Genomic DNA, 26,960 nt, shown 5'->3' on the forward strand with positions numbered 1-26,960 from the left:
GGCATGGTGGCATATGCCTGTAGTCCCAGTTACTCAGAAGGCTGAGGCAGGAGAATAGCTTGAACCCAGGAGGCGGAGGTTGCAGTGAGCCAAGATTGCACCACTGCACTCCTACCTGGGCAGCAAGAGCGAAACTCTATTTCAAAAAAAGAAAAAAAAGAAGTATAACAGAAAGTCAATGGTGGAATGAAAATGAAATAATCAGAATTATTGAATTAATCCAAACGAAGGCAGGAAAGGGGGAACAGAGGAACCAAAAAGGTTAAAGCAAATAAAACACAAATTGCAAAATAACAGATCTAAATCCAACCACATCATTATTACATTAAATGTAAATGGACCCCAAACTCCAATTAAAAGGCAGTTACAGGTCAAGTGTAGTACCTCACACCTGTAATCCCAGCACGTTGGGAGGCTAAAGCAGGTGGATCACCTGAGGTCAGGAGTTTGAGACCAGCCTGGCCAATGTGGTGAAACCCCATCTCTACTAAAAAATACAAAAATTAGCCGGGCATGGTGGCAGGCACCTGTAATTACAGCTATTCTTTCTTTAAAGCAGAGAAGGCATCAAGGAAGAGGGTTGTAGGTGGTGAGGCAAATGGTTACATTTTTGCTAGACGTTAGGTAGTGCCCAGTAACTCTATGCTATGCATAAGATAAGGTGAACATTCAAAGAAAATGGAGTAAAGGAAGTTAATTATACAGATATCTCAGGTGAAGGAATGATTGATATTATCCTTGTTCTGCATCCGGTAAGATAAGCTTGTAATCGAATTTATCCATGTGAAATTTAACAGACTTTAGTTGTACCAGTTTGATTTAGGTTGCAGACTTAAAGTTATACAATTGACATGTCCTTGTTTTATGGAAGGATATACATCTTGAAAGGTTTAAGGGCCGGTAAAGAATTTACTATGATTAATTTGTTGAGGACAGTCATCCTGAGACTGAGATGCATAAGGCTTTTTTTGCATTTTGAGGAGGGTCTGGCTAACATATAAAGTTTTAACACAATGATGGGAAGTAACAGCTATCCATTTGGGAAAAGGATTGTAGTGTTGGGTGACTTCAGTCTCCAGGCTTAACTCTCCCTTTGACATAACAAGTTGGGGGTGGAGGGTGGTTCTGAGATTTTTACTTTCCTTTACAGGGTCAAAGAGGAAATCATAAAGGAAATTAAAAACTATTTTCAGCAGAAGGAAAACAAAAGCACAGTAGCAGGCCAGGCAAGGTGGCTTATGCTTGTAATCCCAGAATTTTGGGATGCTGAAGCAGGACAACTGCTTGAGACCAGGAGCTCAAGACCAATCTGGGCAACAGTGAGATCCCATCTCTACAAAAAATTTAAATTTAAAAATTAACAGGGGTGTGGTCGTGCACACCTACAGTTCCAGCTACTGTGTCTTCTACAGTTTAAAGATGGGAAGATCCCTTGAGCTCAGGAGGTTGAGACTGCAGTGAGCTATGATTGTGTCACTGCACTCCAGCCTGGATAACACAGTGAGACCCTGTCTCAAAAACAACAACAACCAAAAAAAAAAAAGAGAATTCAGCTAAAGCAGTGCTTAGAGGGCAATTTATAGCCTTAAAATACTAGCATTGGAAAAGCAGAAAGATCCACAATCAATCATCTTCTACTCTAAGCAACTAGAAAAAGAAGAGGAAATCAAAACTCAAGTGAGCAATAAAGAGCAAAATAAGGCAATGGACCAGAAAACAGAAAATCAATGGAACCAAAACATGACATTTTGAAAAGATTTAGAAATTGATAAACTTCTAGCTAGATTAGTCAGAAAAAAAAAAAAGAACATACAAACTGCCACTATCAAGAATATCTGAACAAAGACAAGGTCCCTGCCCTCCTGGACGTCTAGTGGAGGAAAGAAATGTCATACAATTAAATCTATAGTTATAGATTATGGTAAACTGAGAGAGAATTCTGTCGCGGAGAGGCCGATTTTGGTTGTAGGAGGGCACCTCTTTGAAAATTACTCAGCTTCCCGCGCTCCACTGGGAGTAAAGCGAGCTGTGCCCAGCTTCTCTCGGCGCTCACGGAGGCAGGTGGCTGCCCCACCCCACCTGCCCCCTCAAAAGCCCCGCCCCCTGTTCATTCCCACGTGCCCTGCCGCCGCCGCCGCCGCCGCCGCCGCCGCCGCCGCCGCCGCCGCCGCCGCCGCCGCCGCCGCCGCCGCCGCCGCCGCCGCCGCCGCCGCCGCCGCCGCCGCCGCCGCCGCCGCCGCCGCCGCCGCCGCCGCCACGACTCTTCTGCGCAGGCGCGGGGGTGGCGCCTGGCGGAGGCGCGAGGTGGGGCGCGGCTGGCGGCGAGGCGGCACAACCGCTGGGCGGGCGCCAAGCCTGCCTGTGCGCTGGTGAGGTGGCGTCCGTTCTACCCGGTCGCTCCCGTTCCCCGCCATGTAGAGCCCAGTCTCTGGCACCTGGCTGCTCTGATCTAGTCTCAGCGCGGAGGGAGCAGAGGGAGTCCATGGAGGATCCCTCCGAGCCCGACCGGCTGGCTTCCGCGGACGGCGGGAGCCCGGAGGAGGAGGAGGAGGATGGGGAGCGGGAGCCGCTTTTGCCGCGGATCGCCTGGGCCCACCCGCGGAGAGGCGCCCCAGGCAGCGCCGTGAGGCTGCTGGACGCTGCCGGGGAGGAGGGCGCGGCCGGCGACGAGGAGCTGACCCTCCCGCCCGGGGACGTGGGGGTCTCCCGGAGTTCGCCCGCCGACCTGGACCGGAGCCGCCCCGGGGTTTCAGGTGCGACCCGGCCCTGCCCTACTTCCCGCGCCCCTCCTGGCGGCTGCCCCTGTCGCCCGGCTCGGTCCTGTCTCCCGCGCGCGCTGGCCGAGGTGGACGGGCTTTCCCCGCTCGCTGGGCAGCAGCTCCCGAGCTCGGACCGGGGCCAGCCGCAGCCGCAGCCGCAGCCTCACCGCGGGCACCTAGCCTGCTCGCTCTTTCCCCGGGACCTCCCTCTCCTAAGGCCAGTGGCTGTCATTAAACCGATTCTTTAGACCTCCCCGCAAAGTGAGTCTAAACTTCTAGAAACCGACACTGGGGAGAGGTTAACGCTGTAAAATGACGTAAGTCCTTGCTCAAGTTTGGACTTGACTTTTGAGTTAAGAACCTTGAACTCTCAGGAAAGTTCCCGGAGTGGTGAATTTGCAAAGTGGATGACAGGAGATGGACAGCCAGAATATCCAGTTGCCACTGGGGCACGTTTCAAAACCTTTTTCTATTAAATGTTGTTATTATGACGTTAGCCACAGGGGGCAAAAGCAGTTGAAAGTCTGTTCCTGCCCTCTTACAGTTTAGTTTCTGTTTCTTGATTTACTTCTAATACATAAGAAAACCAAACGAAAAACCTCTTTTCGCTATCAAGCGGACTGATAACCTCAGGTGAAACAGGGCAGTTGAAATGATGTTGAAAGTTAAATTTAGGTATGCTGTGCAGGCCTGGATATTTGTTAATAAAGTGAGTTTTTCTGGCGTGTTGAGTGGAGTTGGACAAATGTGATGGAAATAGCAAGAGACTTGTAAGACTCTCAGCTAGAGGTGAGACAGACTTGTTTGTAAAAAGACGATGGTAACACCTCCCTGCTGGTTGTGAGGATGGATTAAATGAGATGTTGTGCACCCCGTTGGTTTATCGCTTCACACATAACAACTTAAAAGCCACAGAAAATGGAAGTTTCTTTAACACTGCTTAGTTTTTTTGGAGTTGTTAGATTTTAAATGTACTGTTAGTGGTACACTAATGTGTCCTCTACAGTTTAAAAAATTTTGGATAGAATCGGTCATTCAAGTTCTAGCTGGAGGTTACATTCAGGCATATTCTAGAGTAAATAAATCAGAGAAGCCTAAGGGGAGCTGTTTGTCTGATTGTTTAAGCTTTAACCAACTTCTGCTCCCGTTATAATGTTAGCTGATGGATGCATTGACGTTTAACCAAACAATGTGAAGCTGGAACCAGATCACAAATGGGCCTGCATTTGCCTAGCTACATTGGCAATTTGGGTATATGTTACTTAGAATTTAGTCTGTAAAATAGCTAGCTTGCCTTTTTCTGCCCCTTACCTTGTGTAAGCTACCTTGTGTACCTGGATTTTTAAAAGAGCCTAAAGCCTTCAAAATGCACTTGTTCTGTGAAAGTGAGGTATTTTATAAACAAACAGTATTAAGGCTAGAAAAAAACCAAAGCGAGAGGCCAACGAGATGGCAGGCCTGTAATCCCATCCCAGCATTTTGGGAGGTCTAGGCAGGAGAATAGCTTGAGGCTGGACGTTTGAGACCCACCTGGGCAACATAGCGAGATCCCCATCTCTATAAAAAATAAACAACAACAACAACAAAAATTCAAAGTGAGGATATAGTGTTAGAATACAAATGGATTCTTAGAATTCCTACCTTTTTTAAAGGTAATATCTTACCTGTATCACAGCTTACAATTTGCTAAGATCTTTTTTAAAAAATTTTATTCTCCACTGCACTCCAGCCTGGTTCTGTCTTGAGACAGAGCAAGACTCTGTCTCAAAAATAAATAAATAAATAAATAAATAAATAATTTTTATTCTCTGTTGGGTGCCATGGCTCATGCCTCTAATCCCAGCACTTTGGAAGGCCTAGGTGGGTGGATCATTTGAGGTGAGGAGTTTTGAGACCAGCCTGGCCAACATGGTGAAACCCCGCCTCTACTAAAAATACAAAAATTAGCCAGGCATGGTAGCGGGCGCCTGTAATTACAGCTACTTGGGAGGCTCAGGCAGGAGAATCACTTCTGAATCCGAGAAGTGGAGGTCGCAGTGAGCAGAGATGGCTCCACTGCGCTCCAGCCTGGGCGACAGAGTGAGACTTTGTCTTAAAAAAAAAAAAAAAAATTATTCTCACAACAGCACAGCAAGTTAGTTGTTATTAACCCTTATTCTCGTTATGAGGATTCAGAATTAATAAACTGATAATGACTGGTAGCTCATAGGACTTCAGAGGTAAATGGTTTGCCCGAAGTCAAATATCCAGGAAGTGATAAATCAGGAGGAAGCCTGGTTCTTTTTTCATCTTCTGCCCGTTTTCCGTTTTGCCGTGGGTCCACAAGTGTTATAAAATAATTGTGTCTGTGGTTATTTTGGAGGTTTTTACCTTTAATGGGACTTTAAAATAGTTTCTGTGAAAACTGTTTAAAAAATTTTTAAAGACTAAAATGTTCATGATTGAGTTATTTAATAATTTTTAAGTTTAGTTATTTTTTAAATGACTCCATTTACTTCATTTGTCCTTTACCATCCGATTTCCATGAAACTACCTCACTAGTTCCAAGAAATTCTTGCCTTTAGATTAATATGAACATCTTTTATGATGCTTAACTCTTACTTATATAAGCAAGAGGTTTATGTACTTTAGCCAGTGGAAGAATGTCATATGTCTGTTATCTTCAACAAGGCATTTAACAAAGCCTACAAACAGCATAAACCATAGTGTTGTTGGATCAGTGTCAAAGTGGAAGCATTAGTGCATTCCTTTTTCTAGTTATTTTAATCAGTGAATTCAGTAGTAATGATAGCTAATGCCTACATAGCAGTTAATATGTGCTAGGCATAGTTCTGTATGCTTCATATATATTAATTCATAACCAACCTTGTGATGTGAGTACTATTTTTTTTTTGGCAGTGGGTGGCTGTGGGGGTGGCAGTGGGGGGACAGAGTTTCACTCCTGTCGCCCAGGCTGGATTGTAATGGTGTGATCTCGGCTAACTGCAACCTCCACTTCCCAGGTTCAAGGGATTCTCCTGCCTGACCCTTCCAAGTAGCTGGGATTACAGGCACATGCCTGGCTAATTTTGTATTTTTAGTGGAAATGGGTTTCACCATGTTGGTCAGGCTGGTCTCGAACTCCTGACCTCAGATGATCCGCCTGCCTCGGCTTCCCAGAGCACTGAGATTACAAGGTCACCATGCCTGGCCTTGTTCTCATTTTAAGAAAGTACAGAGAGAGGCTGGGCATGGTGGCTTACGCCTGTAATCCCAACACTTTGGGAGGCCTCTTTGGGGCACATCTGCAGTCCAAGCTACTCAGGAGACCGAGGCAGGAGGATTGCTTGAGCCCATGAGTTTCAGGTTACACTGAGTCCAGTGAGCTATAATTGCATCACTATACTCCAGTCTGGGTTACAGAAAAAGACCCTGTCTCAAAAGAGAAAAAAAAAGCACAAAGAAGTGACAATGACTTCTCCAAGGTCCCAGTTAATATAAATCAGGAGCACTTAGCTCCTGTTAGAGAGCCTAACAGTTAGAAAACAGTGTTAGAATTCACAAAGATCTGCCAAAGTAAAAGAAAATGTGAATTTGTAAGTCATTTAATGATTCATGGTGGCTTATAAATAGGTGAACAGAATAAGAAAATCATTTAAAAGGAAGAAAGATGAGAAGAAGATGGAGCCTGGAATAAGAGTACACAAGATGTACCTCAGATGCTTGATGCAGGCAACCCACAAATTTGATTTTTAAGATTACTGAGCAGCTAACTTGAGAGAAACACAATCATGGGGTCTATAAAGTTAAAATAAACTGGTTATTTGAACCAAAACAGAACAGACAAAGGGTAGCCTGTCACAGTCTCTTAAGGGTGAATGCTGTATGCTGAACAATATCTGTGATAAAAATGATTAATTTCATAGAGGGAGTTCTTATAACTTCCCTGAAGTCCATTTCAGCAGAAATGGTTTTAACTACTGGTGCTGTTGTGTCCGAAATTGGTGGGTTCTTGGTCTCACTGACTTCAAGAATGAAGCCGTGGACCCTCATGGTTAGTGTTACAGTTCTTAAAGGCGATGTGTCCGGAGTTTGTTCCTTCTGATGTTCGGATGTGTTCGGAGTTTCTTTCTTCTGGTAGGTTCGTGGTCTCGCTGGCTCAGGAGTGAAGCTGCAGACCTTCATGGTGTTACAGCTCTTAAGGTGGCACGTCTGGAGTTGTTCATTCCTCCTGGTGGGTTCGTGGTCTTGCTGGCTTCAGGAGTGAAGCTGCAGACCTTCGCGGTGAGTGTTACAGCTCATAAAGGCAGTGTGGACCCAAAGAGTGGGCAGCAGCAAGATTTATTGCAAAGAGCAAAAGAACAAAGCTTCCACAGTGTGGAAGGGGACCTGAGCGGGTTGCCACTGCTGGCTCAGGCAGCCTGCTTTTATTCCCTTATCTGGCACCACCCACATCCTGCTGATTGGTCCATTTTACAGAGAGCCGATTGGTCTGTTTTACAGAGAGCTGATTGGTCTGTTTTGACAGGGTGCTGATTGGTGCATTTACAATCCCTGAGCTAGACACAAAAGTTCTTCAAGTCCCCACTAGATTAGCCAGATACAGAGCACTGATTGGTGCATTTACAAACCTTGAGCTATATACAGAGTGCTGATTGGTGTATTTACAATCCCTTAGCCAGACATAAAGGTTCTCTAAGTCCCCACTGGACTCAGGAGCCCAGCTGGCTTCACCCAGTGGATCCAGCTGCAGGTAGAGCTGCCTGCCAGTCCCGTGCCTTGCGCCCACATTCCTCGGCCCTTGGGCGGTCGATGGGATGGGGCACCATTGAGCAGGGGGCAGCGCTCGTTGGGGAGGCTCGGGCTGCGCAGGAGTCCGTGGCAGCAGGGGGAAGCTCAGGCATGGCAGACTGCGGGTCCCGAGCCCTGCCCCGTGGGGAGGCAGCTAAGGCCCAGTGAGAAATCGAGCGCAGCACCGGCCCCAGGGGACCCAGCGCACCCTCTGCAGCTACTGGCCCAGGTGCTAAGCCCCTCACTGCCCGGGGCCGGTGGGGCTGGCCGGCCACTTCGAGTGCGGGGCTGCCAAGCCCATGCCCACCTGGAACTCACACTGGCCCGCAAGCGCCATGCGCAGCCCCAGTTCCCGCCTGCACCTCTCCCTCCACACCTCCCCACAAGCTGAGGGAGCTGGCTCTGGCCTCAGCCAGTCCAGAAAGGGGCTCCCACAGTGCAGTGGCGGGCTGAAGGGCTCCTCAAGTGCAGCCAGAGTGGGCGCCGAGGCTGAGGAGGTGCCGAGAGTGAGCGAGGGCTGTGAGGGCTACCAGCACACTGTCACCTCTCAATCCCCCCTCTAAACAGGACACCTCAACTGCTGTTGGGAATTTGGCTGATGACCGCTCTAGCTACTTCCTGCTGGATAGGGGCGATGAAGGGGCCCTGCAGTTGTAGTGTCCTCCAGAGGGGAGCTCTCTAGGCCAGTAAAAGTGCCAGCGGGTTGGTCCAGGGGTCCTCGGTAGAAGTTGTTAGTTGAACTCATTTGGGGTTCCATTTGTAAGACCATTTGTAGCTTGATGGCCTCGATTCTAGAGGAAACAAATTTGATGAGAAGGTTAAAAATACAGGGTCCAAAGGCAAGTAACAGCAAGATGGCTGCCATGGGACCTAGAAAGGGGAGAAGCCATGTTGCCCAACTTCAGAGTTTGGTATAAGAGTTTGAAAGGCCTTGTGATTTCAGAAGCCTTTTCCTGTAAACACCGGGTGGCATCTCGTACTGCTTAGTGTAAAAATAACAGTCTTCTCCTAAGAAGGTGCAGAGTCCTCCTTTCTCAGCAGTGAGGAGGTCCAGGCCTCAGCGGTTTTGGAGAGTCACTGCTGCCAAAGAGTCTATTTGGGATTGTAGAGTAAGGATAGATTTTGTTATTTCTTGCAAACTGTCTGAAAAATCCTTTGAGAGTGTGTGGTAGTAGAAAAATGAAGTAGATAAGCTGGCTATTCCGGTTCCTGTAGCAGTAGCCGTTCCTAACCCTATAAGTAGGGGTATTAATTGTATGGCTCTGCGCTAATGGACTTGAGCTTTGAGGGGTACTGATAGGGTCTGATTTCCTGGGGCAATGTTAATGTTGGGACTTAGAAAGACTAAGGTGCAGGTGCCGGTCCAGTTAGTGGGGAGGTAGAATTGGTTGATGTTCCACATAAGAAGAATATGCCTTGGCTGGGTAGACAGAAATTTACCCTGGCTTTTAAAGGAATAGGTTACGCTGTTTTTTCTTTACTACTTCCATCTCTTTTTCTTTCTCTTTGACTTCTTCTTTGTCTCTTCCTCTCTTTCTGACTCTCTGACTTTGTGTCTGTCCGCCTTTCTCTCTGACTCCTTCTCTTTGTCGCTTTCTCTTTGACTCTCTGTTTCTTCCTCTCTCTGTCTCCTTCTCTTTGCCTCTCTGTTTCTGTCTCTCTGTCTCTTCCTCGCTGTCTCTTTCTTTGACTTCCTGTCTCTTTCCTTCCTACTGGTCTTTCCCTGCTTCTGCCAGCCGCTTATGCTGCTGTTCTCCCCTCTTCTTCCCCTTTTTGATGGCTTTGGCAGTGTAAGACTGCCACCCCCGTGGGTTTTTTGCACTGCATGTAATAACTCTATAATTTCTTTGTGGTATTTAATGGGGGTTCCCCCAGAGATTAGGAACTCCCTTTCTTTCCACATTGCAGCATGGGCATGTAGGATTAGATAAGCATACTTGCTATCTGTATACACATTTATTCTTTTGCCCTTTCCCAGTTCTAAGGCTCGGGTAAGTGTCACAAGTTCTGCTAACTGGGCACTGGTCCCTGGGGGAAGAGGCTTACTTTGAAGAATGGTTACATCACTAACTGTGGTGTAACCTGCCCTTCATATCCCATTCTCCACAAATGAACTTCCATCGGTATATAGGTTAAGGTCAGGATTAGTTAAAAGGACTTCTAAGAGATCATCTTGGGTGGCATAAGTCTGGACTATAATTTGTTGGCAGTCATGCTCGATTGGTTCCCCATCCTCTGGGAGAAAAGTGGCAGGGTTGAGGTCCGTGCACGTGCATATTTGAAGCACCGGTCCCTCAAGGAGTAGCGCCTGGTGTCTAAGTAGGCGGTTGTCTGATAGCTGTAAACTTCCTTTGACACCTAGTATGCCATTTACATCATGAGTAGTCCAGACAGTGAGATCCTTTCCTTGTATTATTTTGATAGCTTCTGACACTAAGATGGCCACTGCTGCAACTACTCATAAACAGTGAGGCCAGCCTTTTGCTACTACATCAGTTTCCTTACTTAGGTATGCCACTGATTGTGGGGTTGTCCCAGGAGTCTGAGTAAGAACTCCAAGAGCTATCTCGGCTCTCTCTGTGATGTATAAAGAGAAGTTTTGTCCTGTGGGAAGGCTTAAAGCTGGAGCTTGTACTAGGGCCTGCTTTAAGGTTTTGAAGGCTGTTTCTGCCTCTGGTTCCCATTCTACTAGATGACTATTTGCCCTCTGGGTTTCCTTGATTAGAGTATAGAGGGCCTGGCTATCTTGCTGTATCCAGGGATCCGTAGTCAGCAAAAGCCGGTAATTCCAAGGAACCCCCTCAACTGTTTTAATGTCTTAGGGCAAGGATAAGCCAGTATAGGCTGTATTCGTTCCTTGCTGAGGGCCCTGGTCCCTCTGGCTAAGATTAGGCCTGGATATTTGACCTGCTGTAGGCAAAGCTGGGCCTTCGACCGAGACACCTTGTACCCTTGATTAGCTACAAAGTTCAAGAGATCTAGAGTAGCCTGCTGGCACGAGGCTTCCAAACTGGTAGCCAAAAGTAAATTATCCACACATTGAAGGACCAGAGTGCCTGGACTTGAGAAGTGGCCTAGATCTTAGGCCAGTGCCTGACTAAACAGATGAGGGCTATCCCTAAACCCCTGGGGCAAGACCGTCCACATAAGTTGGGACTTGTGGTCTGTGGGATCCTCAAAGGCAAAGAGGAACTGGGAGTCAGAGTGCAGGGGAATACAGAAAAAGGCACCCTTGAGGTCCAGAACCATGAACCATTCTGCTTCCTCTGGTATTTGAGAGAGCAGGGTATAGGGGTTGGGTACCACTGGATATAGAGGAATTACTGCCTCATTGATGAGTCTAAGATCTTGCACTAGTCTCCACTGACCATTCAGTTTTTGTATTCCCAGAATTGGGGTGTTGCAGGGACTGCTGCATTTCCTTACTAAGCCTTAAGCTTTCAAATGTTTAACAATATTCTGTAATCCTTTATGAGCTTCAGGCCTTACCAGATATTGCCTTTGATAAGGAAAAGTGGTGGGATCTTTTAACCTGATTTGGACTGGGTGGGCATCTTTTGCCCTTCCAAATTGTCCTTCCAATGCCCAGACTTCAGGGTTGATTCCCTCCTCAAGTAGGGGACAACAAATGGGTAACTTGTTCCCCATATTCATGTAGATAATAACTCCAGCCTTGGCTAATATAGCCCTCACTAATAAGGGTGTGGGACTTTCAGGCATAACAAGAAAGGCATGTGAAAAGAGCAAAGTCTCCCAATTACAACTGAGGAGGTGGGAGAAATACTTGGTTACAGGCTGTCCCAGGATTCCTTGGATGGTAATGGACCTTGAGGACAATCGTCCAGGACAGGAGATTAACACTGAGAAGGCCGTGCCAGTGTCCAGGAGGAAGTCAATTTCCTGGCCCTCAGTAGTTAAACAGACCCAGGGCTCAGTGAGGGTGATAACATGAGCTGGTGCTTGCCCCGGGCACCCTCAGTCGTGTTGTTGGATCATCTGGTTGGGGGCTTCTGACCCAGGGAACCTTCGTCCTCTGGGGCAGTGCACCTTCCAGTGATTGCTTTGGCATAGTGGACATGGATGAGGGGCAGCTTGTTTCTCATTGGACAGTCTTTTTTAAAGCATCCTAAACCACACTGATAAGCCCTACCGGGTGATTGGCCTGCTCCATTTTCTGTCCTCTCTGAACCACCAAGATTTGTTTGTCTGAGGGCCATGACTAAGGCTGCGGCCTTTCTCTGATCTCGCTTTTCCTTTTGGGCCTGTTCCTCTTGGTCCCTATTATAGAACACCAAGGTTGCCAGGTTTAATAATGCCTCTAGATTTTGTTCAGGGCCCAGGCCTTGCTTTTGGAGCTTTCTCCTGATATCTGTGGCTGATTGGGTAATAATTATCTTTTGGAATCAATTGACCCTCGAGTGATTCGGGTGACGGGGAGTATATTTTCTTAAGGCTTCTTATAGCCGCTCCAGGAAGGCAGAAGGATTTTCTTCCTTTCCCTGAGTTATGGTGGACATCAGTGAATAATTCATGGGCTTTTTTCTAATTCTCCTTAGTCCTTCTAGAACACAGGTCAACAGATGTTTACGACTCCAGTCCCCATGATCTGAGTCAAGGTCCCAGTGGGGATCCATACTGGGGATGGCTTGCTGACTGGTAGGGAATTTTTCCCTTTCTTCGGCTGTCATTCTGTCATTTACTTGACTAAGATACCAGGTATCTCCAAACTCTTGGGCTTCAGCTAAAGCCACATTCTTTTCATTAAAGGCCAGGGTTTGATCTAACAGTAGCATGACATCTCTCCAAGCAAGGTCAAAGGTTTGCCCTAGACCCTGTAGGACATCTGAAAACTTCCCCAGGTCTGCCTTGAACTGCTTTAAATCAGAGAGGGAGAAGGGGACATGTACCCAGGTTGGGCCAAATTCCCCTCCCCCTACAGCTTGAAGGGGACATAACTGATAGTCCGAGGATTTGTGGTCCTTTGGAGATTTCTTTGCTTATTTCCTTCTGGGCAGGGGAGATTAGAGGAGGATTATCATTAATAGGAAGGGGAGCTATAGGGAGGCTAGGATATGGGGGTAAGCTGAGAGGTCCTCCTGTGGGTTGTAAATTGTAAGCTTTGCATAGTTGTGTATTCTCCCTCAGTGAAAAGAAAGCTTGGACATAAGGTATTTCAGTCCATTTGCCTTCCCTCTTACAGAAAAGGTCAAGCTGCTAGATAGTATTGTAATTTGTACTTCCCTCAGGTGGCCATTTTTCCCCATCAGAGAGAGAATATTGGGGCCAAGCTGTAGTGCAGAAAAAAATGAGCCACCTCTTTTTCAGGGTTTGTGGGTCAAATTGGTCCCAATGGCTTAGGATGCATTTCAAGGGTGAGCCTGTTGATGCCTGAGTGTTTCCCATCTGAAAGACAAAACCGCCTGTGGTTTTGGTTTGTTTTGTTTCTCCCACTGCCCAAGAACCCGCAACGGTCCCTGGACCCTGCTGATCAGAATAGTTGTGCTCACTGACGCAGCAGCAGAAACAACCCCTGCCCAAGAACCCGCAACGGTCCCTGGACCCTGCTGATCGGAATAGTTGCGCTCACTGATGCAGCAGCAGAAACACTACTTTTCCTACCAGACCACATGGAGGATCGAGGAAGGTTGGATTTAGTGGCCCTTACCAACGCATTCTCAAAAACCTGCACCCTTGCCTGTCCTCCTTGACCACAAGGAGGACTGACTGAGAAAAATAAGATTTAGTGACCCTTTCTGACGCATTCTCAAAAACCTGTTAAGAGTCCTAAGCATTCTCCTGTTAGTATTGGGACTTTACCCCTGTCCTATAAAGATGTTATGCCCCAAAAATGAAGTGGAGGGCCATACCCTGAGGGAGGGAAGGGATCTCCAGGGTTGGAAGAGTGACACCTTTTGTCCTCACTTATATGAATAGGAAGGATACAATTTCTGAGGCTCCCCATATCCTAGCTTCAGGAATAGCTTTTGTTAGGCCTATTAGTCTGAGGAGGGATCCTAAAATTCCAGGTAGTCCCCACTACGATGGGGCTTTGGGCAAAAATTATGTCTTTCTGATTGGTGAGCCCAGGTGCCTAAAGAAGGTAAGAGTTTATACTACAAGTCATTTTATAGGAGAAACTAGAGAAGCACCAGAGACAGGTAGCAATTTTTAGAAGCGGGACTAACCTTGGAGAAGAGAGGCAAGAGGAAGTTTGTCTGGCAGGCATTAGGACCCAGGGGGTAAGGGTCAGGATAGATAGGATAGATGGGCAAGTCTCGCTTGGGCGACATGCCTTTGAGAGTTCCGCTCATGGCCGCAGGGTCAACCAACTTGTTGTCGGGACCCTGGAGCTGCATGGCTTTCCTCTCTGTCGACCCTCGGCTCAGCCCAGAAGTACAGGAAAAGTGGAAGCTGGTTCTAGGCAAACCAACGCTCCCAACTCTGAAGAGTCTGGGGTTGTTAGAGAGCCCTTTCCCAGAAAGCTTGACACCCGTGTCTTTAGTCCAGTGGCCACGCTAGTTGCTTTTAACTGGCCGATAGGTGCCTGGTATTTAGCCCCTGTTCTAAGGAAAAATAGGACAGAATAGCAAGCGAAAGGGGTCTGATGGTAATCACTGCTCAGTGATAGGTGACAGTGTCACCGCTCAGCGATAGGCGATGGTCTCACCACTCAGTGATAGTCTCACTGCTTGGTGATAGGCGATAGTCCCTTCGTTCAGCGATGCGCAATGGTCTCACCGCTTGGCGAGTCTCACTGCTTGGCGATAGGCGATAGTCCCATCTGGGTCGCCAGAATGTGTCCGGAATTGGTGGATTCTTGGTCTCACTGACTTCAAGAATGAAGCTGCGGACCCTCGCGGTGAGTGTTACAGTTCTTAAAGGTGGCATTTCCGGAGTTTGTTCCTTCTGATGTTCGGATGTGTTCAGAGTTTCTTCCTTCTGGTGGGTTTGTGGTCTCGCTGGCTCAGGAGTGAAGCTGCAGACCTTCGCGATGAGTGTTACAGCTCTTAAGGCGGTGCGTCTGGAGTTGTTCATTCCTCCTGGTGGGTTCGTGGTCTTGCTGGCTTCAGGAGTGAAGCTGCAGACCTTCGCGGTGAGTGTTACAGCTCATAAAGGCGGTGTGGACCCAAAGAGTGGGCAGCAGCAAGATTTATTGCAAAGAGCAAAAGAACAAAGCTTCCACAGTGTGGAAGGGGGGACCTGAGCGGGTTGCCACTGCTGGCTCGGGCAGCCTGCTTTTATTCCCTTATCTGGCACCACCCACATCCTGCTGATTGGTCCATTTTACAGAGAGCCGATTGGTCTGTTTTACAGAGAGCTGATTGGTCTGTTTCGACAGGGTGCTGACTGGTGCATTTACAATCCCTGAGCTAGACACAAAAGTTCTTCAAGTCCCCACTAGATTAGCCAGATACAGAGTACTGATTGGTGCATTTACAAACCTTGAGCTAGATACAGAGTGCTGATTGGTGTATTTACAATCCCTTAGCTAGACATAAAGGTTCTCTAAGTCCTCACTGGACTCAGGAGCCCAGCTGGCTTCACCCAGTGGATCCTGCACTGGGGCCACAGATGGAGCTGCCTGCCAGTCCGGTGCCTTATGCCCGCACTCCTCAGCCCTTGGGCAGTTGATGGGACCGGGCACCATGGAGCAGGGGGCAGCACTCATCGGGGAGGCTCAGGCTGCGCAGGAGCCTATGGCAGTGGGGGGAGGCTCAGGCATGGCTGGCTGTAGGTCCCAAGCCCTGCCCCGTGGGGAGGCAGCTAAGGCCCAGTGAGAAATCGAGCGCAGCACCGGCCCAGGGGGACCCAGCAGCACCCTCTGCAGCTGCTGGCCCAGGTGCTAAGCCCCTCACTGCCCGGGGCCGGCGGGGCCGGCCAGCCCCTCCCAGTGTGGGGCCTGCCCAGCCCATGCCCACCTGGAACTCACGCTGGCCTGCAAGCACTGCATGCAGCCCCAGTTCCCACCTGCACCTCCCTCCACACCTCCCCACAAGCTGAGGGAGCCAGCTCCGGCTTCGGCCAGCCCAAAAAGGGGCTCCCACAGTGCAGCGGCAAGCTGAAGAGCTCCTCAAGCACGGCCAGATGGGTGCCTAGGCCGAGGAGGCGCAGAGTGTGAGTGAGGGCTGCCAGCATGCTGTCATCTCTCACTATCTGTATTGCCTTATCTAGGTTCAACATACTGATAATCTGGTTTAATTTAGAGGAAGGTTTTAGCAGAGTAGATGTTCCATGTCTTTTGACCATTTTCCATAAGTGAGCTTTTGAAAGTCCATGAGTGGCAGTGTGTTGGAGAGTATTTCTCAACCAGTGCATAAAATACATTGTTTTCCATCCATTGCAGACATGCATAATTCATCAAATATTTTGAGTGCCTACTGGGTGCAGTGGAAATGAAGGCTTTGGAGGAAACAATAGTGACTTGTATTAGATGGTTGCCTGTTCACCTGCCCTGTCCTCTTACAGCTTTATAGCCTAATGGAGGAAACAGTCAAAACAAACGGTCCTAACAGACTGTATATATGTGCTTGGATGGGGAAAGCTGTGCACTGAGGCATGGAGCCATGCCCTAGATGTAGGGGCCAGGGAAAACTTAGAGAAAGTGGCATCCAATTCAAGACCTGATGCGTGAATAGCGCCAAAAGCCCTGAGGCTGGGTTCAATGCACCAAATTTGTGAACACTTCAAGTTTCTTTTTTTTTTTTTTGAGACAGAGTCTTATTCTGACACTCAGGCTGAGTGCAGTGGCATGATCATGGCTCACTGCTGCCTTGAACTCCTGGGCACAAGTGATCCTTCCACCTTAGCCTCCTGAGTACCTGGGACTACAGGTACATGCCACTATACCCAGCTTTTTATTTTTTGTATAGATGGGGTCTTACTATGTTGCCCAGGCTGGTCTTGAACTCCTGGACACAAGTGACCCTCCTGCCTCAGTCTCCCAACATCTGGGATTACAGGCATGAACCACTGTACCCGGCCAGTGAACATCTATTTTTTTCTGGAAAATATTCTGGTTAGTGAGTAAGATATGATAAAGATGGGTAGGTTTAGGTTTATAGTTCTAACCCTCAAGAGAGAAAGTTCATTTTGATTTATTTATTTGAAATGAAAACTTGATAAGTTACATACTTCATACATACTTACTTCATACATACTTCAATTGTGCTAAATAAAAAAGGTTATATAATGAGTTCTCTTATCTTTAGTTCTCCATTTTTAGTTTCTGTATTTTAAAGGACCAGTAATAACCCTTAGGTGTGGTCAAGGCAAGGTCATTCAGCAAGTGTTTATTAAGTGCTTATTATGTTCCAGGAACATAATAAGTTCTGTAAGTTCAGGGCATACAGCAGTGAAATAAGTCTTCGTTTTGGAGTTTCTCTTGTCTTGGAGTTTCCTGGTTTCTTGGAGCACCCAAAATAAATACACAGTAGATTAGGTGGTAAGTGCTAAATAGAAAAGTAAAGTGCAGGTTAGAGATTGGGTAAGGGTCTTGGGGGTCATAATGACTTAGACTTATTGTGAGATGGGAAATAAATGGGCTGCTTGGTCCAAAAGAGTGACATGATGTATATTTTAAGAGCCATAAAAAAGAACGAGATCATGTCCTTTGCAAGGACATGAATGGAGCAGGAGGCCATTATCCTCCGCGAACTAACACAGGAACAGAAAACCAAACAACCACATGTTCTCACTAATAAGTGGGAGCTAAATGATGAGAACACACAGACACATAGAGGGGAAAAACATATACCAGGGCCTTTCAGAAGGTGGAGGGTAGGAGGAGGGAGAGTCAGGAACAGTAACTAATGGGTACTAGGCTTAATACCTGGGTGATTGCTTCTTGGTCTTTTGGCTAAGATCAAGTGTAGTATCTGTTCTTACCAGTTTAATACCTGGGTGATGAAAGAATCTGTACAACAAACCCCCAAGATAGAAGTTTACCTATGTAACCTGCACTTGTACCCCTGAACTTAAAAGTTACAAAGGAAAAGGATTACTAGCTTCTCTGTTAGGTATAGAGAGGGACTGGGTGAGAGAGGGAGACCAGTTAGGAGACTCTTAGAATAATCGAGGTGAGAGCCGATGGTAACCTGAATCATGTGGAAGGAATGGAGGTGGCAAGAGGTGGTTGGATTCTGGGTATTTATTTAAGGTAGAGCCAATACAACTTGCTGATTGGATGTAGAGGGTAAGCGTGTGAGATCATGGATGATTATAAGGTTTTTGGCCTGAGCAACTGGAAGATTTGGAGGTGCCAGCAACTGCAATATGGGAAACGTAGGGATGAAGCCTTTGGGAGGCGTAGTAAAGGTGAAGAATGAAGTTTTGGGTAGTAAAGTTTGAGATGTCTATTACGCATCCAAGTGGAGATGTTAAATACAGTAATCGAGTTTAGGGCAGAGGTCCAGGCTTGAATTAGAAATTTGGGAGTCATCAGTGTTGGTAATGGAGAGAAGAGGACTGTGAATGGAACCTGGGACATTCCAAAGTTAAGTAGTGGGTAATGCAGTGCTGGGGGCTGGTCGTAGTATTTTGTGATTGCTGCTTATTTCTTAATGAAATAGGAAGCTAGATCCTCTCCTGAGAGAGAGGATGGAAGGAGGAGGTGTTGGGAATTTGAGGAGAGAAAATGACTGGTGTGCATTTCTTTAATTCCGCTGCCCTGGTGCAGGCATGGAGTTGGTAGACAGTTGGGTTTAACCAGGACTGGGAGTTTTGCAGGTGACCATGATGAAGGGAGAAAGAAAGAGTTGATTTTGTGAAGACCCAGCATAATTTAAGCTGGCCAAGGAGGAGGGAAACAAGGACATGAAGGGAGAGAATTCCAGTGACATGGGGGAGCAGTCCTTTGTAGGTTCTAGTAGGGCAGAAGAATATTTGGACTTGGAGTGCCGGAGGGACTGAACTGGAAAACAGGAGGTGCTTGAAATTGAAAGTGTGGTGAGGTTGCAGTTACTGGTATTGACAAGATCCGAGATATGATTGGGGAACTAGAGGATGAAGTAGGATGGAGGATAGAATCATTGCAGGACCGAAATTCAAAGAAATGAGAGGTATTACTATTATTTTAATGAACAGTGAACTTCCTCCCATGTTGTTGTTGTTGTTGTTATTATTATTATTATTATTATTATTATTATTTAGACGGTGTCTTGCTCTTATTGCCCAGGCTGGAGTGCAGTGGCGCAATCTCTGCTCACTGCAACCTCCACCTCTCAGATTCAAGTGATTCTCCTGCCTCAGCCTTCCGAGTAGTTGGAATTACAGGTGCCCACCACCACACCTGGCTAATTTTTTGTATTTTTAGTAGACACAGGGTTTTGCCATGTTGGCCAGGCTGGTCTTGAGCTCCTGACCTCAAGTGATCCACTCGCCTTAGCCTCCCAAAGTGCTGGGATTACAGGCGTGAGCCACTGTGCCCACCCCCGCCCCCATGTTATTATTTGGAAATTTAAGAGAAGTGGGAGTTGTTAGGCAGTGGGGAGGAAGGAGGATTGAAGCAGTCTATACAAATCTTGATTACATTTTTCTGAACCTTATATCCTAATACCAGCAAGCTAGTCCATATTACAGGTCCATATCATGAGCATTCTCATAGCTGGTATTTCTTCTTAATGCAGTAACTACTAGTACTTCAGAGACGAATGCATTCTTGGATGACCCAGAATTTGCTGATATTATACTGAGAGCAGAGCAAGCAATAGAAGTTGGAATTTTTCCAGAAAGAATCTCTCAAGGTTCAAGTGGAAGTTACTTTGTGAAGGATCCTAAGAGGGTGAGAATTTCACAGACCTACTATATGTAATGGAAACTTTGGTAAATACTAATTTAAATATGAAATCATTGTGAGTTTCTAAAGATATTTTCCTATTAAGTCTAATTGTAACCTCTTTTCCAAAATAAAGGTCAGTTTTTGTTTGTTTTTTGAGATGGGGTCACCCTCTCTTACCCAGGTGGGAGTGCAGTGGTGCAATCATAGCTCACTGTAACCTTAACCACTTGGGCTCAGGCAATCCTCCCATCTCAGCCTCCCGAGTAGGTGGAACCACAGTTGCATGCCACCACACTGGGCTAATTTTTGTAATTATTTGTAGAGATGGTGGTCTCCCTTTATTGCCCTGGCTGGTCTTGAACTCCTGGGCTCAAGCAAACCTCGGCTTTGGCTCCCAAAGTGTTGAGATTACAGGTGTCAGCCACTGTGCCTGGCCTCAATGTTTTGCTTTTACTAAAGCACTCTAGTGTTTAGAAACAGAGCTAATCAGTTCAAGTCACAGTTTGCTATTTTGTTATTTTATACTTGATTTCAAGCATTTATTGAATAGCCACATTCAGCTGTAGCCTTATTGAGTAAATATATTCACAAGTCCTTATCTTCTGGAAGTCTATAACCTTAATAGCCAAACACGGTGGAAGGTTAAACCTTCAAAACTTGTTTAATGTCATTTCCAAAGTACTTGATTTTTTTTCAAAGGTATGTGAATACCTTTTCTGGCATTTTACCAGGGGAAGGAGGCTCAGCAATCTGAAGTTTGAAAGTATTGGAATGTGAAAGTGAAATGAACCACAGGATGATTCTAAAGCAGAAAAGAGAAGTTGATGTGGCACTTTGCTCCACTTAGTCTAGAATTTTTCAAAAATATGTTATTTTTTCTAAAAGCTTTCTGAATGATGCATAATGAGCAGTTCTTTTCTCCGGGGGAATAACTTTTATAATTTCACCCAATTTTTTTTGTAAAGATAGAAGTTCTATTTTTAAAATGATTTTAAAGCATAGTCCCTTTTTTAAGATTAAAATGTATTTGAAGGTACTGTCAATCTCTCAATCTTTATTCTAAGCTTGATTTCTTAATTTGATCTTGTTGACTTTTTTACTAGTGACTCAGACCTTATTGCATTATATTTATTGTGTTATAAAGCAATTATATACTTAAAATTATAATAAGATTTGTTCTTGTCTAAGGATAATTCAGCTTCTAAATTGAATATGAATATATTGTATCAAACAATAAGAGTACAGAGACTTTTAGACATTCATGAGCAAAAGAAGATTTTTTAATAGGAGAGAGTTTAATCAATTTATTTATTAAGATGGATTCTCACTCTGTCGCCCAGGCTGGAGCGCAGTAGCACAATCTCGGCTCACTGCAACCTTCACCTCCCGGGCTCAAGTGATTATCTTGCCACAGCCTGCTGAGTAGCTGGGATTACAGGCGCTCGCGACCACACCGAGCTAATTGTTGTATTTTGAGTAGAGATGGGATTTCCCCATGTTGGCCAGGCTGGTCTCCTGACCTCAAGTGATCTGCTCACCTCCCAAAGTGCTGGGATTACAGGTGTGAGCCACAGCACCTGGCCAAGAGTTTACTTTAAATTGGTTCCTGAAAAAATAACTGGAAAAGAATTAGAGTAGGAGAATCTGACAGCATGGATGTACACTGTATCTTATCATTATCTTTGTATTTTAGAGGTGGTTTTTGTCTTTGGATTAGTTAATTTAACAAATACTTGGATGTCTACTGTTCATCAGGTACTGTTCTGAGTACTGGAAATGCAGCCCTAACAAACCAAGTCCCTGCCTTATTAGATGTGGGGAAAGTAAACAGCAAACATGTAATGTGGATGTTTAATAGATAGTGAATAATAACACTGTTTGACCTAGAATGGTGGTTTTGAAACATTTAAAAATCAGTGAAAGTCTTTCCTTTTTTTTGAGACAAGAGTCTCGCTTTGTCACCCAGGCTGGAGTGCAGTGGCATGATCTCCACTCACTGCAAGCTCCGCCTCCTGGGTTCATGCCATTCTTCGGCCTCAGCCTCCTGAGTAGCTGGGACTACAGGCGCCCTCCACCACGCCCGGCTAATTTTTTGTATTTTTTAGTAGAGATGGGGTTTCACCATGTTAGCCAGGATGGTCTTGATCTCCTGACCTCATGATCCGCCTGCCTCGGCCTCCCAAAGTGCTGGATTACAGGTGTGAGCCACCACGCCTGGCCCAGTGAAACTGTTTCTTAACTTGGAAGTTCAGCAATATAAAACAGGTGAAATTAGAGTTAATCTGGTTAAGTAACATAGGGTCTTGGAGCCTTGCCCTCACCTTCCCAGGGTTTGTCAGAGCACAGTTTGAAAACTGGTCTTGATTTTAGATTGTTGAATAAGAATGAATATGAAAATGTGATTGGAACTAAATCTCTTAATAGTTGAGGTTTATAAATCCTCTTAATAGTTTGAGGATTTATGCCTACATCTGTGGTAGGAAGCAGTAGAAAACAATTTATTAGAATGTATTTTATGGATGATTAGCTATATATGTAAAAAGTCTAATAAGATTTTTACTTTTTTGCTCTAGAAAATTATTGGTGTGTTTAAACCCAAATCAGAAGAGCCTTATGGTCAACTCAATCCAAAATGGACCAAATATGTCCATAAGGTCTGCTGCCCTTGCTGCTTTGGCCGAGGCTGCCTGATTCCTAATCAGGGGTACCTTTCCGAAGCGGGTGCCTATCTTGTGGACAACAAGCTTCATCTGAGCATTGTACCTAAAACAAAGGTAAGCCAGACTTTATTTTTAACCATGGACTTTTAATTTACAACCTGCTTATATCTGAATATTTCAGTAATTATTCCTGATAGAACCTAAAGTGGAGCCCCTTTTTTGGTAGTAGTCCAAGAGTCATGAGTGACTGGTAACTAGTAAATTGATTCTAGTGTAGATCCATGAAGTATTTAAGGGAATGTGTCTTGTCTCTGTGAGATCTGACGATGCTAACAAAAAGAGGATAAAGAACTAGCATTCAGAAGGCAGGAAAATATCAGGGGATCCAGAGATCCTATTGAAGGCAGAGATAACCAATGTGCTTAAAGACTACTATTGTTGTCCTTTCAGCCTTTATACAAAATTTTTTTCTTTTCTCTTTTTTTGTTTTTTTAAGAGACAGGGTGTTGCTGTGTTGCCCAGACTGGCCTTAAATTTCTGTGCTCATGCAGTCCTCCTGCCTCAGCTTCCTGAGTAGCTGGGACTACAGGCACATACCATCATGTGCCTGGCACCCACGTCTTTTCTCTTTATCGTGGCTCACTGCAGCCTCATCCCGCTGGGCTCAGGTGCAGCCGCATCCCGCTGGGCTCAGGTGCAGCCGCATCCCGCTGGGCTCAGGTGCAGCCTCATCCCGCTGGGCTCAGGTGCAGCCTCATCCCGCTGGGCTCAGGTGCAGCCTCATCCCGCTGGGCTCAGGTGCAGCCTCATCCCGCTGGGCTCAGGTGCAGCCTCATCCCGCTGGGCTCAGGTGCAGCCTCATCCCGCTGGGCTCAGGTGCAGCCTCATCCCGCTGGGCTCAGGTGCAGCCTCATCCCGCTGGGCTCAGGTGCAGCCTCATCCCGCTGGGCTCAGGTGATCCTCCCACCTCAGCCTCCTGAGTAGCTGGGACTACAGGCACATACCATCATGCGCCTGGCACCCACATCCTTTCTATTCCTTTCTTTTTTTTGAGACAGGGTCTTGTGCCCAGGCTGGAGTATAGTGATGCAGTCATGGCTCACTGCAGCCTCGTCCTGCTGGGCTCAGGTGATCCTCCCACCTCAGCCTCCTGAGTAGCTTGTAATACAGGCGTGCACCACCACACCCAGCCAGCTTTTGTATTTTTAGTAGAGATGGAATTTCTCCATGTTGCCCAGGCTGGTCTCAAACTCCTGAGCTCAAGCAGTCTACCTGCCACAGCCCCCCAGAGTGTTGGGATTACAGGCGTCAGCCACTGCACCCAGCTAACCTGGCATCCTTTCTAAATTTTTACTTGAAGCCTTCTTCCTTAAAATGTTTACTCCTAAGTCTACAGTTTAATGCTGTTACTTTGACCACTGGCAAATTTTAGGCCTCTAAAAGGCTTTTGTACCACTCTCAGAAAGAAATATGTGCCATTCATTTAACAAGGCTTTGCAAAATTCCCTGGCTTTTCTGTTTTAGATTCTCTGGGGCCTTTATTACAGGGTTAAACTTTGCTAATTTTCATCATTAGAGTGAGTTTCATGGTGTATATGAAAAGAGATACTATAATGCAAATTCTAACCATTTTTCTAAATTGTATGTTTCTAGGTGGTTTGGCTTGTCAGTGAGACATTTAACTATAATGCGATTGACCGTGCAAAATCAAGAGGCAAAAAGTATGCTTTAGAAAAAGTGCCAAAAGTGGGTAGAAAGTTTCATAGGATAGGACTCCCTCCTAAGGTGAGTTTCTCTGATAAGCTTTATTTAGAGGGCATTTGGGCACATACATCCTGAGCTCTAGGAGCCAGGCATTGTGCTGTTAGCTGTGGATATGGATATTATAGCACAGATTTTTCATCTTCCAGGAGCTTATAGTAAACAGGTAATTTCAGTGTAATATAAAGCTGTTGAGATGATGGTAAGTTCAGGGAGCTCTAAGTGGATAGATGGATGTCTAACCCAGTTTAGAGGGATGGGAGGTGTTTCCAAGAAGAGGTTACATGAAAGGCTTATAAAGTAATGGGTAAAACCACAGGTCTGGAATCAGACCTAATCCCAGCCTCTCTGCTAGTTTGCTGGGATTAGGTCTGATTCCAGAACTTACCTTGGGTAAGTTCTTTACTTGCGCGTTCTCTTTTTTTTTTTTTTTGATAGAGGTTCTCACTCTGTTGCCTCAGCTGGAGTACAGTGTTGTGAACAGGGCTTACTGCAGCCTCGCCCTCGTGGGCTCAAATAATCTTCCTGCCTCAGCCTTCTGAGTAGCTGGGACCACAGGTGCACACCACCACACCTGGCTAATTAAAAAAAATTTTTTTTGTAGAGATAGAGTCTCACCGTGTTGCCTAGGCTGGTCTTGAATTCCTGGGCTGAAGCAATCCTCTCGCCTTGGCCTCCCAAAGTGCTGGGATTACAGGTGTTAGCCACTGTGCCTGGCCAAGTTCCTTACTCTAAGCCGCAGTTTCTATAAAATGAGAATGACAAAAACTACCTCTTAGGTTGTTGTGAGGATAAAACTAAGAAATTCATGTCAAGGACTACCTGGTACATAGTAAAGGTTAAGTAAATGGTAGCAGCTATGTTTACTTACTACACATTAGATTTTCTTTTTTCTTATCACCTTTAAATAAACCTGAGGGATGATGAGAAGCCAGCTAAACAAGGGTAGAGAGGGTTAATGGGAAAGGCATTCTAGAAAAAGCTTTAAGACTTATTTTTTAGAAATGTATTTAGCTTATGATTCTCTTGCTTCTGTACATTTATCTAGACAAAAAGAATTTCAGTAGGAATTCATCGTTAACCTAACTTTTAAGATAAATTTTACTCAAAGTGGGCAGGAAGTTTGAAAGTTTTTAAAAGGCCTGTTCTTCCTTGGACATGCTGAAATAAGTGTGACTAAAGGAGGATGTTATTTCCATATTTATGACTACTAGTTCTTAGTTATAAGTATTTTAAAGAACACTTTTAGGAAATCATGAAAATTTCATGCCAACAACAAAAACATAAAGTGTTAGAATAAAAAGCAGATTTTCTTTGTGGTGATTTGTTTGTATTTTTGAAGCAAACTAGGATTACCTATTACCTTTTTGTCATGTGCTACTTAAATTTGTATTTCCTTCTCCAACAAATTGTTTACTATTAACTAGTAATCTTAGTAACAAAAGTGCTTTCTTAAATGGTCATATCTTCAAGGAAAGGACTTTTTTAAAACCACTATCAATATTATGATTAATAGATTTGTTTTTTAAAATTTTTAAGACAGAGTATTTAATCTGTGTGGTTAAGGAATCCGTCCTTTTTTTTTTTTTGAGACAGAGTCTCGCTGTGTCGCCCGGGTTGGAGTGCAGTGGTGCAATCTTGGCTCACTGTAACCTCCGCCTCTTGAGTTCAAGTGATTCTCCTGCCTCAGCCTTCTGAGTAGCTGGGACTATAGGCATGCGCCACCACACATGGCTAATTTTTTGTATTTTAAATAGAGACGAGATTTTTACCATGCTGGCCAGGCTGGTCTCAAACTCCTGGCCTCAAGTGATCCACCCACCTCAGCCTCCCAAAGTGCCGGGATTACAGGTGTGAGCCACCACACCTGGCTTCATCCTATTTTTAAAATAAAATTATTTATTTAGAATTCAAAGAAAGAGTCTTAACAACTAAAAAAAAAAAAAAAAGAAAAAAGAAAAAAATTATTTACTGTATTTTATGTCATAAAAAGAATCTGGAAAAGTTCAGATAAAATTGCACTGTTACTGAATAAGCAGGATAGGTTTAAAATTTGGCCTCCATAATTAAATCCATCTTAATGAATATTTTTAGAAAAACGGCATTCTTTTTCAGAGTGTCACCTTGAAGACACATGTTTATTCTTTTTTTAAATTTTCCCAAAATAGCTGCTATGCTCCTTGAAAGTATAGGGGTAAGCATTTTTTATTTGCTATGTATTCTTTATGTGATTATTTAAAATTAGTGTATAAAAATGGTTTTCTTGATAAATGTGGCTTATCTAAATTAGTGTTGTCTTCTTATTGTGTTTACATGACACATTTTTTGACAGTACTGCTGAAAAATATAAATATTAATCCCCTTGTTCTTGTACTTTCTTTTCTAACTATAGTTCTTAAAATTATAGATTGGTTCCTTCCAGTTGTTTGTTGAAGGTTACAAGGAGGCTGAATATTGGCTTAGGAAATTTGAAGCTGACCCTTTGCCTGAGAATATTAGAAAACAATTTCAGTCACAATTTGAAAGATTGGTTGTTTTGGATTACATCATCAGAAATACAGGTATTGAAGTTCTCTCATTTGTTTACGCAAATCTTGTTCATTTTCAAACTATATTCTTGTTATCCAAATCAAAGCGGTAAACTTTTGTTGCAGAAGTCTTGAAGCCACTTTCTCTGTCTGCCTTGGCAAACAGATACAGTGTTGACTCTCCTGGGCAGAATTCATCCTGTGTGGGATAGATTCTGACTCATAGCAGGCTCCTAGATCAGTTCCTGTCCCCTAGGGAGGAATTTCCTAGGGGCAGGGCAAAGTCAGATATTGGAAATGTTATCTGCATAATGTGAGTAATTAAGGCTTCATTGTATAAATTATGTTAGGTGTTTATTTTGACATTATGTAACTCTTAGTGTAGTTTATAAATACACTGAACTCTTAATTTTTCCTGTGCTATAAAGGAGCAATGATGTAGACCAGGGATGTCCAGTCTTTTGGCTTCCCTGGGCCACACTGGAAGAAGAATTGTCTTGGGCCACACATAAAAACAGTAACACTAATGACAGCTGATGAGCTTAAAAAAAAAAGTATAAAAAAAACTCAGAATGTTTTAAGAAAGTTTACAAATTTTTGTTGGGCCACATTCAAAGCCATCCTGGGCAGCATGTGGCCTGCAGGCCACGGGTTGGATAAGCTTGATGTAGATTATCCAAAGCAGGGGCTCCCCAATGTGGGTCCC

At 45.1% G+C, this 26,960-nt stretch overlaps 1 protein-coding gene and 1 pseudogene across 2 annotated transcripts in view; both read left to right on the forward strand.

Annotated features, from left to right (window-relative positions):
* The first annotated feature begins 2,288 nt into the window (after positions 1 to 2,288).
* PI4K2B (phosphatidylinositol 4-kinase type 2 beta) overlaps positions 2,289 to 26,960 on the forward strand; it is a 43,905-nt gene continuing 19,233 nt past the window's right edge. The window contains exons 1-5 of one of the 2 annotated variants that reach the window (XM_054485017.2): positions 2,289 to 2,753; positions 19,154 to 19,308; positions 21,879 to 22,079; positions 23,619 to 23,750; positions 26,134 to 26,287. In XM_054485017.2, coding sequence (XP_054340992.1) covers positions 2,483 to 2,753; positions 19,154 to 19,308; positions 21,879 to 22,079; positions 23,619 to 23,750; positions 26,134 to 26,287 — 913 coding nt within the window. In that variant the 5' untranslated portion in view covers positions 2,289 to 2,482. The remainder of the gene's footprint in view (positions 2,754 to 19,153; positions 19,309 to 21,878; positions 22,080 to 23,618; positions 23,751 to 26,133; positions 26,288 to 26,960) is intronic. The other variant, XM_054485018.2, reaches the window with a different exon arrangement.
* Positions 17,366 to 17,460, forward strand: LOC129036016 (U2 spliceosomal RNA; annotated as a pseudogene).

This window comes from Pongo pygmaeus, chromosome 3 (assembly GCF_028885625.2).
Source record: "Pongo pygmaeus isolate AG05252 chromosome 3, NHGRI_mPonPyg2-v2.0_pri, whole genome shotgun sequence".
NCBI classification, from domain to species: domain Eukaryota; kingdom Metazoa; phylum Chordata; class Mammalia; order Primates; family Hominidae; genus Pongo; species Pongo pygmaeus.